Source organism: Sorex fumeus, unplaced genomic scaffold (assembly GCF_029834395.1).
Source record: "Sorex fumeus unplaced genomic scaffold, SorFum_2.1 ptg000008l, whole genome shotgun sequence".
Lineage (NCBI taxonomy): Eukaryota > Metazoa > Chordata > Mammalia > Eulipotyphla > Soricidae > Sorex > Sorex fumeus.
In genome coordinates, this window is record NW_026606065.1 from 37,014,979 (window position 1) to 37,036,582 (window position 21,604).

General features: G+C 35.4%; 1 protein-coding gene across 1 annotated transcript in view; it reads right to left on the bottom strand.

Moving 5' to 3' along the window:
- Positions 1–21,604, bottom strand: part of GPC5 (glypican 5) — a 1,003,796-nt gene that overhangs the window by 429,072 nt on the left and 553,120 nt on the right. The window contains exon 6 of the mRNA XM_056109757.1: positions 19,908–20,028. Coding sequence (XP_055965732.1) covers positions 19,908–20,028 — 121 coding nt within the window. The remainder of the gene's footprint in view (positions 1–19,907; positions 20,029–21,604) is intronic.

Below are 21,604 nucleotides of genomic sequence, written 5' to 3' on the forward strand. Positions count from 1 at the left end.
TATAATCCCATTGTTCATTGATTTGCTCGAGGGGTCCAAGTAACGTTGTGAGACTTGTTACTGTGTTTGGCATATCAAATATGTCACGGATAGCTTGCCAGGCTTTGCCATCTGGGCGAGATACTCTCAGTAGCTTGCCAGGCTCTACTAGAGGGACAAAGGAATCGAACTTGGGTCGGCTATGTTGGCTGTATGCAAGGTAAATGCCCTACCTGCTGTACTATCGGTCCAGAATGGTTATTAAATGATGTAATGACATAGCAAAATGTTTTCTTCAGATGTTACGAGCCATGTTTAATAGACCCATCCTAACAAAATAATAATGAGCTAAAATATTTAACATAAAATTTCAATTGTAGCTTGTAATAATATTCTCTGCAACTATCGAATACATAAACATGATATCTCTCAGTACCTGTATTGCAAACCACAGTGCCCAAAAGGAGAGAGAAAGAAAGAAGAAAAGTGCCTGTCATAGAATTAGGCTGAAGGGGATGGGAAAGAGGGTGCTGGAGAAAACTAGTTTATTCTATCTTGCTATTCATTAAAATAAATCAATATCTAATTCAAAAATAAATTTTAAAACTTTAAGTATTTTCAATAGAAATAATGCATTAAAATATTTAAAACATGTCTAAATGATGATATAAATTTATGTACTTTTCTCAATAAAAATATTTAAGAATAAAGTTTTAAATTTTCCACATAATAGCTTATTAAACTCTAGCCCAAGTGTGTGTATATATACACAATCTATTGATTTATTCTCTAGTTGGAAAGCTGGGCTGCTTCCATATCCTAACTGTTGTACTAATGCTGCAATGAACACAGGTATTTAAGTAGCAGCAATGTGAGTTACTCGGTACATCAATACTGTAAACTTAAACACTATCATAACTATTTTACCTAAACTATGGTAAAAATTAAAATGTAGTCAAAGATGAAGATAAGTAGTGAATGTTATGAATACAGAGGAATTGTTCACAGTACCTTAGTATTGAACTGTATGAATGCAAAGCTTTATTCCAATAAGTAAAAAGAAGTCAATGCAGTTGTTTTCCTAAATTTTTCAGAATTTTGGTAGATCTTTTGGGCACAATTGTTCACTCTCTCCCCATCTCTACTACTAAGGGTGTGGAATACATTTCCCATGTGCTTGACTTGAATCTTTGCTGTGTGTTTCTGTTTTGACACCACGGGAATTTCAAGGACAGTAACATCTCAGAAGATAGGCTGGTTTTAGTACACATAGTTTTGCACTCAACTTTCACCATAACCATTATATGTTTCTGGTCCAAGTCTGAGCACTAGCTTAAGTAAGGCCAATCAAGAATACTTAAATTGCAGTTTACCAAATCGCACTAATAAGTAAAAGTCTCACTGATATACTTCACACAATTTTGTAAGGTTTCTGATATAGTATCATTGTGGCAATAAAGGGTGATTTAAAGTTGTCATTATTCAACATTTCTGTTATCCATTCATCACATCGACTACATGCCTGTCTTATCTGCCTTTAAAAATTAGTTATAATCATATTTTAATGGCAGTAAATAGTATAATGGCATTTCATTAAATATCTCCAGGTAATTAATTTTATATTCAAACTCAACTGAATGTCCCTTTGGTTCCTGGAACTATGATTAATTCTCTGAGACAGAAGCAGTACTCTTACTATGATACCCAGAAAGTTTCCTTTATAATTTTATTATGGGAATGTTTTAGCACAAGAAACTATTATCTTATTCAATTTTATAAACATGTTAGTTAGGAAATCTCTTGATCCATAATAGAACATTAATAGTGTTTGCTGAATAAAGTAGATTTATTTTGTCAGCATCTGTCCCCTATTACTCAAAAATGGATTAGGTCATAACTGTAATAGGTAGTATTTCCAGAATGTAATCATATACATGACTACCCTCATTTAATCATTCTTGTCCACCTATATATATATATATATATATATATATATATATATATATATAACTATAAAAGGAATCCAGGGTATTTAAATGAAAATTTAAATGTATTAATGACTTGTTCAGTGAGTGAGTGAGTCGTCAAATGAGTAAAGCAAAGAAGGGGTTTTAAGTTATATTCCAAGACTTAAAGAATATTTTTGCATTTAGAATGATTTTATTTTATTTGCCTTGAGGCAATGTTGCTGTTCAAGACAATGTGTCTTTGTGGTATGATGTTCTCACACCATGCTCGCCACCAAAGATCATTATCATTGGGAGATGGTGCGTTGTACTCCCTCTATATTGTCAAACTACTTTGTCCTCTCCCTTTGGTCACCTCAATTTTATAGGGTCAAATTTTATTTTTAGCTGATACTTTTTCTTCCCCTGATTCTTTATATCCCTGGACAGAACCACCATACATGTATATGGAGGGATATAATAAATATTTGTTATTCTTCTTTTGATTAAGCCTCACATCACCTGTTCCAATCCCATCTATCTTGTAGTAAAGTTAAGCTATGTATATATACTACATCTTTATTCAATGACCTGCCCTTGGGCACATAAGCTCCTTGAATATTTTTGAATATTACAAATAGTGCTTCACTGAGCAAAGATAAGTTCATAAGAAAAGATATGTGAATATCTTTTCTTTTAGTGTTCTTGTGATTTTTGGTAAATACATATGAATAAAATTGGGGAATCCTACTGTCACTGTCACTGTCCTCCCGTTGTTCATTGATTTGCTCGAGCGGGCCCAGTAACGTCTCCACTGGAGACTTTTGTTGTTACTGTGTTTGGCATATCGAACACAACACGGGTAGCTTGCCAGGCTCTGCCGTGTGGGCGAGATACTCTCAGTAGCTTGCCAGGCTCTCCAAGAGGGGCGGAGGAATCAAACTCGGGTTGGCTATGTTGGCTGCGTGCAAGGCAAACACCCTAACGCTGTGCTATCGCTCCAGCCCTAGGGGAGTCCCACACTCGACTTATTTTTAATAAGTTAAAAAGTTATTGTACAGTTTTCCATGGGTGCTGGACCAATAGTGTTTGAGGGTTCCATTTCCTACACAACATTACCAGCACTTATTTTCTCTAGGCTTCTTAGCCCAGATTCTAGGCCATTCCAAAACACTTGGGACATCTGATTGCCAACTTTTGCTTGAATTTTATTGATAATGAGTAATGATGAGCAGTTTTACAAGCATCTGTTTTCATCTATAAAATCTTGCCTGATGCTCAATATTTCTTCCACTTATTATTTGCAAATTTTGTGACATTTTTGGTGTGTTTTCTAAGTTTTTTCAGGAGATGTGAAGGAGGGTCATACCCAGCAGAGTCCAGATCTTACTTCAGACTCTGTGCTCAAGAAACTCACCTGGTGGTGCTTGGGGGATTATATAGGTTGTCAGGAATCGAACCCATATCAGGTGCATGAATGGCAAACAATCTACCTGCTATACTATTTCTCTGGCCTGTTTATTTTTTCTTTTGTTCCCCTTGCTGTGGAATCAAATCCATAAAGATATAACTGAAGTCAATATCATGGTGATTTAACCTAAATTTCCTCTAGTATATGTTTTAGTTTGGATCTAATATTAAAGTCAATTTATTTTGCATCAATTTCACACAGTATGTGAGATAAAGATCAAATTTAGCATCTTCTATGCAGAATAGCATGTAATATACATCTAGTAATAGTTTTTTTCAAATTTAGATCCCCTTAATTTCCTAATATTTCTAGCTATAACTTTTAATATCATTTTAAATAACAGACGTTAGAGAAAGCATACTGGTCTGGTGCCTGATCTCAGAGAAAAAGTTTCAGTTTTTCACTATCGAGTATTATATTAATCATGAATTTCTTGTACATAGATTTTACTCTGTTGAGATATGCTCCTCCACGTCCCATTTGCTTGAATTTATGTTTTAAATCATAAATGCATACTTAAATTTTCATAAGATTTTTTCCATTTATAAGTCTGATCATTTTTGTGTTTGTGGGGCTCAGGGCATGCTCCTAGCTCTCTGCTTAGAATCACTCCTGGCAGGGCTAGTGAATCGTCTATGGTGTCAGGAATTGAACTAGGATCAGTCCCAAGAAAGGCAAACACCTGACATACTATTGCTAAACACCTATTGCTCTGACACTTGGTTATAAGATTTTTATCTTTCCTTTTTTGAAGTATTATATTATATTGACTATTTTTTTTCTTTCTTTCTTTCTTTTTTTTTTTTTTTGGTTATTTTGGATCACACCCGGCGATGCACAGGGGTTATTCCTGTCTCTGTACTCAGGAGTTACCCTTGGCAGTACCCGTGGCAGGGGACCATATGGGATGCTGGGAATCAAACCCAGGTCAGTTGCTTGCAAGGCAAATGTCCTGTCCACTGTGCTATTGCTCCAGCCCTAACATTGACTAATTTCTTACACTTTCAATATTTTGCACCCTAGAAAGAACTCCCACGTGGTGATGATGAATTCTTTGTTTAGAATATTGTTGAATTTGGTTTGCAAAGATTTTGTTGTGGATCGGTACATTTATTTTCATCAAGAACATCAGCATAGGAACTAGAGAGACAGACAGTGATAAAGTCCTTGCGTTGTGTACAGCTGACTCCCAGTTTGAATCCTTGTCAGTATACATGATCTTCCAAGCACCACCATGAGTGATCCATGGACATCGGTAGGTGGAGCCAAAAAGCAACCCTTGAAACAAAAGATTTAAACCTAAAATGTGCCCTATGGAGATGTCTTGGTCTGCTTCTGGAATGAAAGAAATTCTGACTTCAGAAAAGGTGTTTGGGGAAGGTAAAATTGCTTCTCATCATATTTTTAAAAGTTTGAGAATAGGTAATAGATTATAGATTATCTATGAACATTTGGATAATTTATTGTTGAAGTATCTTATCTTGGGCTATGGCTTTTCTTCCAGTAGACTTGTGGTGACCGGGGTTCACTGTGGTTTTCAAAATACTATACTGGACAGAATGAGTAAATAAAGACACATCCAAAAATATAATGGAGGCTGTAAGTCAAAAGATATTGCAAGTGGCATTATACATAAAGGTCTATTTTAAACAGATAATACCTTCAATGGGCTTTCTTATTAAAAAAAAAAAGAAATACATGTATAGGTTTGTGAAATTTCTTTTCTGCCCTCTGGCCTGCCTGGGCCAGAGTTGTATAGTCTTATTTTGCCCAGAAGATCAAGGAGGGATTACATGTGAAAGGATGTTCACAGACTTTCTGGGCAGCTTTCTCTTGCCACCTATGTTTGATGCTCTCAAGTCACTTCCCCACCCAAGATGAGACGGCTGCCGCCTTGGATGGACAGAAGAAGAACAAGGGCCAAGCTGATTGCTGATTAGTTGCCGTTTACTCAATCTCTTCTCTCTCTCTCTCTCTCTCTCTCTCTCTCTCTCTCTCTCTCTCTCTCTCTCTCTCTCCTCTCTCTAACCACACAGTTCTTTCTTCCTGCTGTATCTGTCTGCTTTATCTCTCTCTCTCTGTCTCTCCCCAATCTCCTGTCTTCTGTGTCCGTGTCTGTCCTTCTCTCCATCTCCTTCCATCCCTATAGCAACCTTTTCCTTCCTCCTTGCATCTTCTCATTTTCTTCTCTCCCCACGCCTCCCCAACCACACCTTTGAAGCATGATCAAAATGTTTTTCCAGTCTTCCCAACCACCCGCTATTGCGAGGGCAAAACAACCCTTAAGGTGTGTTTCTCCTCTCCTTAGACCTGCAAACTGATTAACATCTTTAATTCTACTTCTAATATTTACCATTCTGTATGGACACAGTAATAGACACTTTTAGGCTTGTAGGGTGACTCTCCTGGGAATATCTCACCACAGACTCAGACTACAGTGCTCAGGCTGGATCACTAAGCAGGGTTCAAATTTAGCTATTACTTTTTTGGATCATGACAAAATTTGTCCACGATCAAGCTCTTAACTTAGAGTTAAACATAAAGGCACTTTTGCCAGGCCCATTTCAATGCCAGGGTAGTTTATAACTCACCATTTGCCTTGGTTCCATCCAGTCCCTCCTTGGGACCCTGCTTTGGGGGATCTAGGAAGTAAGGGCAACTGAGGCTGAAGTTGAGAGAGCAGATGTCCAGGAGGTAATATTATCTGGAGTCATAATCAACTCCCAAGCTGCAGGCTTATCTTTTTAACTGTCTTCCTGTTTCCATACAAAAAGCAATTGCTCTGAAATAACTAACAATGCAAAGGACATCAAAGAGAAAAGAAAGACAATATTTACAAGTCAGAGTCTGATCAGGAGACAAAGGTAATTGACAGGTTGAGGGACAATCAACAAACACAAGCTCCCAGTGGCCAGGGAGGAAGGACAAACCAATGTTATCCTATAGTTATCCTACACAGGTTTATACAAAATATTTTTATAATGTCTGATTAAAAGGCATTTAAGACTACAAAAAAATGTGCTCCTTCAATAAATTAGCATAGACATGAAAAATTTACTGGCTATGACTCAGCTACTTACATCAGATTTTTAAGTACATAAATAACTGACTTTAATACAGATAAAAGGCATGTTTCATTTTTTAAGATGGAAAAATATGAAATTCAAACTACATTTATTTTAATCTGTGCAAATCAGTTACTTAAAAAAGTCATAAGAATAATGTCTGTATTTTAAGATCTATTAAGTGACTTCAGATATTTATTTTGAAGAATTCTAAATTTTCCATTGATAATGTGATGCTTTACACAACCTTGAAAGGATTCTCATATCATTAAATTAAAACTGAACGTGAACAATAGGATGTCACTGAGGTAGAGTAAATTTAGCAACTATCTTGTTTTGTTATATATACATCTAATAAATTCAAATTACACTTTTATAATTAAAAGCTGACAAGCTCATTTGCTTTTATAAGATAAAAAGAAAAGGAACATTAAAGGAAGTTAAATTAGATTTTACCATCTGTTTAATGAGTTTCAGGCCTGGTTTGATAATATATTTCTGAATATAAAATTCCAAAATGATCATTTTCAGAAATAGGAACTGACCTGCGATGTAGAAAGTACATGAATGCCTATTCAAACTCATTACTATAAAACTCATGATTTGTTTTATTTTTAATGAAACTGATTAAGTTTCCATCATACCAACATGAAGCATAATAAATGCAGAAGTTATAATCATAATACCACATTTCTTAAGGTTATCATAATTCATATTTTAATTTTATCATAGAACATCTACTTAGTTTAATATTTTAATAACTCCTTATATAATGTTTATTTCACTTATTCAATATCAGGTGCTTAAGAAAAGTTCCCATTGATCCCCACGTGACAATATTCCTCTCATAAGTCAACCTACTTTCAAGGTGCATTAACCACTTCAAAACTGCAGGGGTCCATCTGTTTAAGTGCTGTTGAATGGCAAGAAATATATCTAGAAACTGCTCTGCTCTGACAAATCATGTCTTCAAAGCACCTTCATAAAATGACATTCAAGTGATAACAGACTACATTTATTGAGTCTGCGAAGCATTATGAACTTGCAATATACTGCAGAAAGTCAGTTAAAAATATCTGTGTGTGGAAAATGAAAGTTACAAAAGATAATATATGGAATTAATTTTTGTATTCTAAACTTTGGGATATTTGGAGTCAGGTGGTGATCATGACCAAGAAAGAACTCTTCATGACCCAAAAAATTAATAAGAGAAAAGCTGAGTAGCTTAATTCGAGAGCCTTAAGAATGACTATAATCCTAGGAAACCAGTCTTTCTGGATGGTTGTAGAATCATGACGTCACATTAAATTTTTCTAACGGCAGGGAAATACCTATATGGCAGCATTAGAAAAACTAGCCAAGTTACATATTGTGTACTTCTATTCCCATATTTGTTCCCCTGTGATTTCTTCTCTCTATTCTGGCAGAGATTCCTGTCTCCATGCCTGGATGTTCTCACCAGGGTCCCTTGGAGGGGGGTGGGTTGAGTTTTCCACCCCACCCCAAGCAGAGTCCCAGAAGCTGAAGGCCTCCAGGACCCAGCCACAGTCATGCTGAGACCACTCTCCACATGCTCAGACAAGCCTCATGCATGAAGGAACTGGCAGAGGAATCCAGGTGTGCGGGACTCAGGGCTGAGATCTCCAAGTCTGCTTGGATCGGGACTGGGCCTCCTCCACCCAGATACCCCATCTTCCAGTAGCTAGACATTACACCCACCTACTGCCCCCTTTGCCATGTAATCCCAATAATGGCCAAGAACCAGAGACTATAAAACCAAGCTCCCGGAAGTGCGTTGCCGCGTGTACAGCGCGTGAACTCTTATTGTCTAGATCTCACTCTCAGAGAACCTGACAGGCTACCAAAAGTATCCTGCCCACATATTTGCCTGACTGGGAATACCTGTAAAGGTGATTAGAGGCGTCCCCAAAAGCCTCCATCCCTCTCTGAGAGACCAGCAAGCTACTGAGAGTATCCTGCTCAGACGGCAGATCCAGCAAGCTATTTACTAAATATATACTCAATATTCCAAAATCAGTAACAATGATAGCCCTCCTTCCCCTGACCCTGAGAGAGGCCCCAATATGCCATTGGGCTATACTAGCACGTGACAGGGATGAATGGAGACGTTACTGGTGCCTGCTTGAAAAAATCAATGAACAACAGGATGACAGTGACAGTGACAGTGACAGTGATTCTGGCCAGAGTTATGAGCTAGTAACTTTCCTCATAAATATTTTTTTATGCACAGGGTAAAGAAGGGAGGGAGAAGGTAGGGGTCTGGACAGGAGGAATGCCTACAGACATACAGGAAGAAATATAAGGCTACTGATTTGGGTGCAGTGCTGATTTGATAGTTAAAATATCCCCATACATCTAGTCTTGTATTCCAAACCTTAGACTTTCATGCCAGTCCCAAATGCTTGAGGTGTAGCACTGTAGCACTGTCTTCCTGTAGTTCATTGACTTGCTCAAGCAGGCCCAGTAACGTCTTCATTGTGAGATTTGTTGTTACTGTGTTTGGCATACTGAATACATCACGAATAGCTTGCCAGGCTTTGCTGTGCGGGTGAGATACTTTCGGCCGATGCTTGAGGTGATGCCAGATAAATTGCCCTCAATTCTTGTAAGTAAAATTCTATAAATATTATTGGGTTGCTATTTATGCTACTCCTGTTAAAATTAATTCCTTTATGTATCTTGAAAAAATTTTTTGTTGCTTTATGAAGTTTTTTATTGTTTAGTTTTTATTAGTGAAACACCAATGAGGTACAGTTTTAGACTTAAAAATTTTTGTGCTTGGGTTTCAGTTATACAATGATAGAGTACCCATCCCTCCACCAGTGCCCATTCTCCAACAACATTAACCCCAGTATACCTCCTGCCCCCCCCACTGCCCTTGAAAAATTTTTAAAATACATTGGATTCCTATATCCTTGTGAGTCAATAGTTTGTTTTGTCCAAATGAATTTAGAAGTGATTTTAGAAAAGGGGAGATGAACATATGACCAAATTTCTATTTAACAAAATAATGAGGTTGGATTTTATTATAATATCACAATGTTCAATAAAATAGGTATTGAATAGGTATTGAAAGAATGTGTACCGGTAAGATTATAGTTACCTAATGGATTCCACCACAAGGTCATCACCTTTGGAAGAACATGTCAGTGGGGTGGTGATAAATAAAACAAAATTGTGTTGTGAAATGAATGTAAAAGAGGAATGATAGATGACATATAGAGGTAACTGTCAGAATATTTTCTGACCTTGTATAGAGCTGGTTTAAAAAATTATTATTTTTGCTTGCATAAAAATTAGTTGGTGGCAGAAGCAACTAGAACAATGGACATGGAGTAAAGTGAATCAGACAGGTTAAAATATGCTCAGGAGATAAAATGGACATGCATACTGAGATGAGAAAAAAAGAATCACGGATCACATACAAGGCACAGATTTAGGTAACTGGGAAGGATAACAGGACAAGTTAGGAGGGCAATGTAAGAACTCAAATGAAATAATGTCCTGGCCATGTTGGATTTGAAATTCATCATCTTTGCCTAGTATAGACCAAAGCACTTGAGAAACACCAGGTTAAAAATTAAATCTGTGATTTCCAGAATTCCTTATGGAGGTAGATGAAAAGAAAGAGGAATAATAGAATAGGAAAAAAGAAAGGAACTGAATAAGCCTCCAGAATTTGAGAGGGATCACGTGGTGGGCATAATCAGAGATACTGGTGCAAAATCAGGAGACAGAAAATAGGTTCAACAACACAGGCACATGCTGACAAATATTCAGGAGACATACATATTGATAAAGAACTTGGATTCTGAAAAGAAAAATATAATCAGTGAGCTTATCAAGAGCATTTTAAGTGGAATGATGAAGGCATAAATAAGCATGTGATGGAAAATGAGATAAAGAAGGAAAATGAGAAAATCTGATGAAACTTTGTAGACATTAAAATATCAAGAATAGTTTTAAATTTTGTCTCATATTTATAAGATAATCTGAGTGTGATAGACTAAGCCTTTGATATTAATACATTAATTGTTAAAAACTATGTAACTACCCTTGAATGCCCTCCCATTGATCGTCGATTTGCTCGAGCAGGCCCAGTAACGTCTCCATTGGAGACTTTGTTGTTACTGTGTCTGGCATATCGAATACTCTCGGTAGCTTGCCGGGCTCTCTGAGAGGGGCGGAGGAATCGAACTCGGGTTGGCCATGTTGGCCGCTTGTAAGGCGAACGCCCTACCGCTGTGCTACCGCTCCAGCCCTTTCCAAGTAAATGTATGCTCATTAATGGCAAGCTTGTTGGAACAAAATAATTTTTTATTTAGCTATTTGAAGCTACCAATGTGTAGGTTAGTGTACTAATTATTAAAGTAATGTTTTATTCACTTATTCTATTTTCTAATAATGCATTTTGAATGATCAACCCATTTTGAATGATTTTTTTGTATAGAGTATTGCACAGTGATATCATTTTATTTTCTAACCAGTGCCTTATAAAGTTCACATCATTTTTCAAAAGAGAATAAACCTTATTTTAAGAACAAACCATACTCAATCTAATTTTAAATATAAAAGTTATAGGTCTTAGCCCATAAATGTCTGTAAATTGTCCCAGCCCCTGGATAAAATATTCTACCATCCAAATTCTTTCAACATAGTTTCCAAACAAAAATATAAAATATAAAAGAGTCAAATCTTAATAGGTGATGATAATATGTAATATCAGCCACATCAGCACAAATATCAAGTCAAACCTTTTTCTCAACATAAAAAATTACACATTGTTTAATTAATAAAAATAAACTTTAAAAGAGCCAACACAAATCTTATTATTCTTAAAAAGTGCTTTAAACTTCCATTTCCAGTTGATTGTCCCCTAATTGAAATGGTTGGTTTTATGCAGACAATTGATTTTTTGAAATGAAACAGCTGATAGTGAAGTCAGTGCCATTATACCTCATACTCCAGAAAGCAACCTTCTATTGAATTCACTCAGACAAACTAATTACTAAATTAGAAGGCCATTGAAAGTTATTGAGTGCACTTTGAATACTTTCTTTTGAGTCAAAAGATAACTAAGTAATTGTGTTTTTGTTATGATTGCATGGCCTATACTTATTTCAATACCTTTTAGTACCTGTTGTTCTGGAATAGGAATATCATAAGCCTTAAGATATCATTATCAGTAATTAATGTAGAAAAAGAAGTCACATTTCTTCTAGGTTCTCTTTTTTCGTGGCATGTGAGGTATCACCTCACACCGCAGAGACTGGCCCATATCCACAAGAACAAAAGCAACCGATGCTGGCGCGGATGTGGTGAGAAAGGGACACTCCTTCAATGTTGGTGGGAATGCCAGAATCTGGAAAAAACCTGAGTGCCCGAGAACAGATGACTGGTTGAAGAAACTCTGGCACATTTACACAATGGAGTACTATGTAGCTGTTAGAAAAGATGAAGTTATGAAATTTACTGTTAGAAAAGACGAAGTCATGAAGTTTACATACAAGTGGTACTACATGGAAAGTATCATGTTAAGCGAAATGACTCAGAAAGAAAGGGATAGACATAGAAAGATTGCATTCATCTGGGGAACATAAAGTAACAAAATAGGAAACTAACACCCAAGTATGGCAGAGATTAGTACCAGGAATTTTACTCAATGACCCGGAGGACAACCACACATGTTAGGGGAAGGGGGAGCTCAGAAAGCGAAGGGAACACCAAATAAAGGGTGTTGGGAGGACCCGCCCACGATGGGAGAGCATGCTGAGGGTAGACTGTCAACCAAGCATGATTGCCACTCAATGCCTCTTTTGCTGACCATGGCACTCAAAAGGAGAGAGAGGGAAATGCCCTGCCACAGAGGCAGGGTGGGATAGGGGCTTGGGGGGGAGGGGATGCTGGGATCCGTGGCGGTGGGAAATGCGCACTGGTGGAGGGATGGGTGTTTGATCATTGTATAATCGAAACCCAAGCACAAAAATGTGTAAGTCTACAACTGTACCTCATGGTGCCTCACTATTAAAAAATATATATAATAAAATAAAAAAATAAAAAGAAAAATAAAAGAAAAAGAAGTCACAGTCTTATGGGGAATTCTGTAAGCAAGGGAAAATGGTCAACTCTGGGACAGCAGCACACAAAACAAGAGTTCTACTCACTGTACTGTAGCGCTGGCCTGAATTGACATATTTCTAGATATTCGCATATTTGTAATATATGTTATTTACTTGAAGTATCTATAAATCATAAATATAATTGACACTGATGCTTGTATTAGAACCTCATAGCAGTCTTTTATTGTCATAATGACATTGCTTATCACAGTGCTACCTTGAGAAATGAATACAAAATAGGAAAATGCGCAAATTAGAATAGTCTTTTCCTATGTAAAATCAATCTCTCCTCTCTGTTCTCAGGAGGTTATGGTGGCTAAAATACTTTTTATAAAACACCTACATAAGTTTGTTGTTTTAAGAAAAAAGTTAACGATTATTACTTTTATCACATTTGAAATCAAGTTTATTTTATTCATGAAGATAATCTTTGCAAAGAATTTTTACTCTCCAAAATGAATATTTAATAGAAACTAATAATAGTTCTATATATTAGAATTTTTAACTTTGAAGAAATAAAATGTTACTTAAATCTATTACTTTTAAGAGCACTGTTACATTTACTGGATTTCCAATAAAAGACTTAAAGAAAATTGCTACGGTATTGCTTTTTATGTTTCATATAAAAGTAGGTAATTTCTAAGCAATGGGTCATTATCGTTCACAACTAACAGTACTCAGCAGTTAGAATTTTAACTGCTGACATCATTTTCTTTAGAAAATGATAGATGTTATTTAATGTATGAAAAATGATTGTTGCAGAACTGTAAGTTTTTGCTGACAGGTTTTTCACAAAACAAAATAACAACCAGAAATTCAAAATAAGTTTCCTAGGAGGGACCATCTGAATGGAAATATTACCATTCTTAGATATACTGAGAATTTAGATATTATTTACAATCTGGAAAGTTCCTAGTAGGTTAATAGCTAAAGCAGGTTTATCTCAGATATTCTTTAAAAGATCAGCATCATTCATCTCAAACACAATCTTTGGAATATAGGAAATTGCTAGAATAAGATATCCAAGGGCTTAGCTGGAGAAAGGTGTCAGATTCCTGTCTGGCAAAGGACTGAGTGCAACATGTCAGTATTCCTATTTCCTTCTGTGAAAGACCAGCAGAAGCAGTGAGATTTGAATTGCCACAGAAGTCTCCTGATGATCAAATTTTAATCCACCAACTTCTATGGTCTATCTTTTCAGCAGTTTACAAATGATAAAATAAAAATAAAGATATTTTGATATTATCATTGCCAAGGAAGCCTTACAACTTTCTATAAACTACTGCTTGTTAAACTTTCTTTATGGATCATTAGATTTCAGCTCAGGAATTGGAGTTATAGTACAGTGGGTAGGGCGTTTGCCTTGTATGTGGCCAACCCGGGTTTGATTCCCAGCATCCCATATGCTCCCCCGAGCACTGCCAGGAGTGATTCCTGAGTGCAGAGCCAGGAATAACCCCTGTGCATCCCTGAGTATGACCCAAAAAGTAAAAAAAAAAAGATTTTCAGCTCAGCTACAATTTTTTGGGGGGTGGTGGTGGGGGTTCGCCACAACCAGCAGTGCTCAGCACTTACCCCTGGCTCTGTGCATAGGTATAATTGCTGACTATATTCAAGAAGGACCAAGTAAGCATCTTAGCCCCTGTATTATCCCTTTGACTCTCTGGCTACAATTTCTAAATAATTCCTTCTTTTGTTCAATAGAGCCCTGTGAAATTACATTTTACTGCTGCGCATTCACTTCCAAACTTTTGACAAGTTTTCACCAATATCCTCAATATGCAGAAAAAAGTTAACACATTGTTTCACTTACAATTCTTATACTTTTCTTGGAAAAAATTAAATTTATCGAAAAAACTTTAAAATATTAATGATCATATTCTTGGTTATGACATGTATAAAGGTAACATAAAGAAAAAAAGTCTATATACCTGGGGATAAGTCTCTATTGACCATTTTTATTAGCATGAGAAACTGGTAACAGGGTGAGTATCTAAATTTTGATGGTTGGATTAAAAATAATTATAATCCTTATAAATGACAGGATAATACGCAGGTACTAAAACTATAAGGCAGCATAGACAGAGCTGTAAAAAATGCGAGGTATTTCAGGACATAAAATGAAATGTACTCTATGATCTCTTTTGTTTTATAAAAATGATATAAATAGTGATAATTTACAATAAAAATGATTACTATTTATAGTAAACTAGAGGAAGTTAACCTAGGAGGTCTACCTGACACATGTTAGTATATCTAGAATTGCTAGAATATGTATTTCCCACTTCCATTATTGTAAGATTTCCCCCAAATAAGGACATTTATTTTCTGATAATAATAATATTCATCAGTAAAAAATTAGCGAATATCTTGCCTGTTATAAATAAACCTTCTAAGTGTCTTTGAAGTATTAATGTTTCTAACAAATACATGTTCTTTCATTGATCTTCAGATCACTCGTTTGCATGGGATTCTGTCATTTTATATTCTCCTCTAATAGTTTTGTTACAATTTTTTTCTCTCACTGTCAACCTTCTACATTCCCTCGACTTAAATACATTCCATATACTGATACATGTACATGTGTAGCCCTATAGTACATTCACTGTATCACTGTCATCCTGTTGTTCATTGATTTACTCGAGCAGGAACCAGTAATGTCCCCCTTCATCACAGCCCTGAGATTTTAGCAGCCTCTCCTTACTTGTCTTTCCCAATGCTGCTGTATTGGAGGCTCTTTCAGGGTCAGGGGAATGAGACCCATTATTGTTACTGTTTTTTGGCATATTGAATACACCACGGGCAGCTTGCCAGGCTCTGCTGTGAATTCTTTTTTTTTTTTTTGTCATTTCTAATAAAACATTTAATTAAAAAGTTTAATGCAGGCAAATACTGTTTTAATCCTTAAAGTAAATTTAAAAATCAGGATAATACTGGGTAAAGCATAGAAACATAGCAAAAAATAGATGGTATATATCTTATTTGCAAATTGGTAAGTGTAACACATTGTCCTTTTCCATTTCTTTTTTTTTCCCCTTTATTTTATTTTATTTTTTTTAAAGTTGTAGATTTACAATTTTTTGTGCTTTGGTTTCAATTATACAATGATCAGATACCCATCCCTCCACCAGTGCCCATTTTCCACCACCATGGATAATATCCCTCCCACCCCCATCCCCCCATCCCCCCTGTCTCTATTACTTCTGAGTTCTCAAATCTAACAGAACCATAATTTGCAATCCTATTAGAAGATACTGAGACTCCCTATAATTTGGTTTATGTCTATTCCCTTTAATCATTCTGTTCTCTCCATATGGATTTTTGTTTCTTTATTGAACACTAGAGAGCTCTTTCTGACATAAGCCTTTAAACCCGTAGGTCTAACTCAACACTTCTTCCAAGTTTTCTTGATTCCTTGTTTTCCTTATTTGGTATCAACCAAGTTATCTATTTCTGAGTAGATGCCACTTGCCCATTTTGAATAATTACTTTTACCTACCTTATATACATATTGTAAGTGATATTTACCAGTTATAGTCATTGTATTTCTTGATTGTGTTTTATTAAAATGCTAATGCTATGAGAACTGAATTGTCAACCTGTTTTATTTTGTTTGTTTTGTCTGTTTTGGTCATACTTATTGGTGGTCAGGACTTTCTTCTGGCTCTGGATCAGGATCACTCCTGACTAACTCAGGTAACCTTATGGAGTGATGGGGCTAGAATGGCAAGATACTCTCAGTAGCTTGCCGGGCTCTCCAAGAGGGGCGGAGGAATCGAACTCGGGTCGGCCATGTTGGCTGCGTGCAAGGCAAAAACCCTACCACTATGCTATGTTTAAATTTAAATAGCCCTATGCTATGTTTAAATCTCGCCTGCACAGCAGAGCCTGGCAAGGTACCCGTGATGTATTCTATATGCCAAACACAGTAACAAGTCTCATGATAGAGACGTTACTGGGCCCACTCGAGCAAATTGATGAACAACGGGAGGACCGTGACCGTGACTGTGACCTGGGTAGAATCCAGGTCAGCCGCATGTAAGGCAAGTGCCCTACCTACTGACCTAAATCTCCTCATTCTGCATGCCCATTTTAAGTTCAATGCCTTATGTAGAACCATGCACATGGTGGGAAATCAGTTAATATTAGTTAAATATTTTGAAGAAATAATGTATTTTCAAAACAAACTATTACTTTAAAAGCATTATTCCTAACCACTAGTCTAGTAACTCTGATTCTAAAAGAACAACAGGGCTAAAGTTTAGTGATGTCCAACGCAAGTGCCAGAAGAAAATGTTTATGACTAATGCATAGTCATTTTTTTAGTCATTGTTGATAATAAGCAGCATTTTAAATATCATTATTCATGTAAAGATAGGATAAGAGAAAGACTTATTAGCTCTATAACGAAAGGTGACATTTCGGTAGGGGGTCACGGTCATGGTCCTCCCGTTGTTCAACCCATGTGGGCTAGATACTCTCGGTAGCTTGCCGGGCTCTCCGAGAGGGGCGGAGGAATCGAACTCGGGTCGGCCATATTGGCTGCATGCAAGGTAAACTCCCTACCGCTGTGCTATGTAGGGGGTAGGCCTTGGTTTACAACTAGTAGTACTCAGAAGGTAATCTTGGTTCCATATTCAGAAGTGACCCTGAATGGTGCCTGTGGGATAATATATGGTGTTTTAGATTAAATTTCAGCCACAAGCAAAGCAAGATTCTTAGAATGGTGATATTTTATAGAAAAGTATTAATAAATGCCCTTAATATCTAACACAACAATAATGCTCTGTGCTATGTAGGAAGGGATCACCTTAGTCTTTCTATTAGATTTGAAATATGTTCCTACTTCTCTTTCCTCTATTATCCCACACAGTTACTGAATTAATAAATTATTGCTTATAAAATACCGTTTCTTAAATCTTTTCAGACTCAGTAGTGCAGTGTATTCTTTTTTCAAGTGTCCCAGCTTGGCAGTGCTAATACAATACCACAACCTCTTACCTCACAGGTCACATACACCTATCAGCAGTCTGACATGAGAACAAATCAAAACTTTCTTTTCATCTCCAGAAGAACTGACTTAGGAAGGGTCTGATCCAAGACATTCAAGGTGAATATTTCAGTAAACTTGTATGAAGTAGGACTTTATGCTTTTCTAAACTGAATTTCAATCATCTCCTCCTGATAGGCTTACAAAGACAAACCTCAAAAGTGGCATTCTATTTAATATTCTTTTATAGTCCTAGAATGTAGTCCTAAAATTGAATAATTGGAGATTTGCACACTTATATAAAGATTAAAGACTGAGTTTCATTTTAACATGAAAGATAAAATTAAGGTGGAGTTATTTTCCTCATCACCTTGTAAAGAAAATGGCTTTGAATCCAATGAGACAACACAATAAGTCCTCCACTAAAGTGCCTCTATAAGCTTAATTTGGGGCAATACTAATTTTTAATGAATTTTTCCATAATATATTTTTCTTATTTATCAATCAGAAACTTATTACTTATAGAAGGGATTTCCATCAATTTTTCTCATTTAAATATCCATAAAACAAATTTGAATGCATACCATTTGACAGGCGTTAACCATTTCTGAACTATATACATTTGCCCCTACATTACTGCATATCTTCTTTGCAAAAAAAATAGTAATAACAGAATGATACAGAATAAAACTGCAGGACTAGAGGGATAGGGCAGTAAAGAAGGTGCCTGCCTTGCACAGGGCTTACCTGGTACGTGGGCTCAGACTTGGCCCCACAAATGGTCTCGCAAGCCCCACCAGAAGTGCTCCCAAGGACAGAGTCCAGAGTAATCCCTGAGCGCAGTCAGGTATGGTAAAAATTAATGATAATAATTTCTAATAATAAATATTGGAATCCTAACAACTAAGCTCACATAAATATGAATTATGTACAAAAATTATTTGAAATATATCAATGACTGACTTTAGAGTACTTTAACATATAAAACTCAGTACTGTTCTTAAGTATATTTTTTGATTTAGCGTGCTAAAATATTTCTACAAAATTTTTCTTAGATTAAAATAAAATTACATACTTATATAATCTTTATAAAGTGATGACTTTTTATCCCAAATTAAAAATATAGATTTTATTCCAAACAACATATGCAGAATGAAGGCTGTCTTTGTAACACAATGTTTCCATTTAATTTCATAGTTCAACTGAGTCAGTTTTTGATTGTGAGCTTCATGTCAAGTATTGAAATTAACAGCATAGATACCACTTTTTGACAACTATCTCCAAAATACAAAAACATTAATTTTAGAAAATATATGCATGTATATGTTGATCACCACACTTAGTACAATAGTCAAGATATGGAAACAACCCAGATGCCCAACTACTGATGATAAATCAAAAGTTGTGGCATATGTACAAAATAGAATACTATGCAGCTCTAGGAAAGAAGAAAACCATGAAATTTGCAGCAATGTGTATGGAACTAGAGGACATCATGCTGAGTGAAGTCTGTCATAAGGAAAGGGACAGATACAAAACAATCTTTCTCTGTGAGTTACACAGAAAGATAGTAACAAAGGTACTAAAGAAACATAATGATAGAACTGATCTACACAGCTAGGTTGAGGAGAGGGTTGAGAGGGATAGGTGTTGGGGTCCTTGGAGGAAGGATATGGATATATTATTGATGTGTGTGGTGTTTTATTATGTGCATGAGAAAGCATTATTAGTAGTACTGTAAACCAAAGAGTCTCCATCAATAAAATATAAAACCATCATAAGCTCTCTTAATTAAATAATACTGCTAAAAATAAAATGGAATTAGCAAGTTATATATAGCTAAATGACAAGATGATATGCAAGATTTAATATGAATTTGAACCCAAGAAACTAGTAATAGTAATTTCAGGCAAACAATTTTTGGAAAATGCAGCTAAACCTTCATTGGAAAGTTTCTGGTAGATGGTGACGACATCTTTAATGCTCTGCTATGTGATCTCTTTAAAGATTGTACTAGTATCTGTGTATAAAGTCTTTGTTTGAGACAAACTTCATAATATGGTTCTTATTATTCATTGAAATTTTAGTCTTTTTTCACAGATATTGTCCACATTGATAATGCACTACTGCACATGAACTCTTCTTGAAAATCACTCAATGAAATATATCTAACATATGAGAATTAAATAACTTATCCTAAAACTGAATTTTAGGTTATGATTATCAAACAAGTTTAATAAATTTATCCCATATAATGGAAAGTAAATTTTAGTGATTACTATCAAGTATTCAAATAAATATCAGATCAGCACTTACCTGGATAACGTGCTTCAGTTTATCGATAATCTGATTGATCACAGGATCAGATCCTTTGACTCTGACTTCAGGATTCCCAGATTGGGCTTTAATTCCATTTCCAAACACACGTTGAGTATAGCTAAACAATGGGAAAAAAGGACAAAAAAAGAAGACTGATTAGGTAATTTTGTCAGACTATTATTTTTGCATTCTTAATTTCACACCTTTAGAAGTATAAAAATGTACTCTTGTTCTTGTAAAAGACTGGAAATTGCAATATTATTTCCAGCAAAATAGTTAGTTAATACAGACGAGTTTAATTCTTTTTCTCAAAGGAGACAACTAAAAGTTAATTAATTTCAATACAAATTAATAATAACCTAATAGAGTTGATATACATCTTCATTTCCAATTCTTTATAGTTTATACAATACATGTTTCTATGTTATCTGAGTGAGCTTACTTCATTTCATACATTTACAGGTGAGTTCTAATATTTTTTACACATTAGGCTACAGTATAACTTTCTGTCGTCATGTACACATATAGGTATATATATATATATATGCATTTATGTACACTAATGCAGAAGTCTAAATCATAACACTAAAACCAACTAAAATTGGCAAAATCTTTTACAAGTAGAAGAAACTAGACCTATTTTCACTGAGGTTTACCCAAACCAGGGTCTTATAAATCATATTTGTATGAGATGATTTCATAAGCAGTGTGCAAGTCTTTGAAGATCACTACCATCCCCAAATCATATAAAATAATGCGACCCATATAAATATTCAAATTAATGTCTGTAACATATATTAGGTGTTTCCTACTATATTCAAGTCCTGTAGTAGGTAATTGTGATTATGAGTTACAAGGCACAATTCTTATCCTCACAATGTTTGTTACATACCAGTGCATGCAATATATCAATTAAATTGCTCATTTATACACTCATTCAATATATGTTACTATATTTAAAAAATACCAAATCACATGCAGGCAAATACAGTGTTCAAGTACAACTCTAGGGATGAAGGGGATGTCGGTATATTATGGAGGTAAATGGAGTTGTAAATGCCAAGTAAGAGGTAAAGTAAAACAGGTAGTATATGCTGAACATATTGAGAAGTCTATTTGAACTAAGACACAGTGATAGTACTAAAGGGAGTTACTTTAAAATATGCCTTAAAGTATTAATGTTAGAATAAGTCTTAGATGATGCAGTGAATGCAAATTCATGAAATAGGACAAAACCTCCACAAAGGAAATAACAAAAGTACTAAAATAACACAACACAAAAGAAAGAATAACTAGTCTTTTATTTACAAATACTGAAGAGATGGTAGGGAAGAAAGAGGCAAGAGACCAAACCTTGAATATTTCATCTTTTTTGTTTGATTTTTACCTGAGCAATTTTTTACACTAACTTATCACAGTAGATTTTCAAGGTTTTGCAGAAATAATTTTTACAGTATTTTACTGCATTTTTCTATCCTCTATTTAAACAACACAGCTCAGTGGAAAGTAAAAAGCATGCTCTTTTTAAATAAATCTTGCATCAATAAAGAAATCTAAGGAGAAATGAAAGTACCTATAGAAAACATAAATAAAGATACAAGCTATCAGGAAGGGTGGGATAAATTAAAGGAACTTTATAAGGAAATATTGTTGCAATACTGGCCCACATTTGTAACTAGAAAAAATCTAAAATA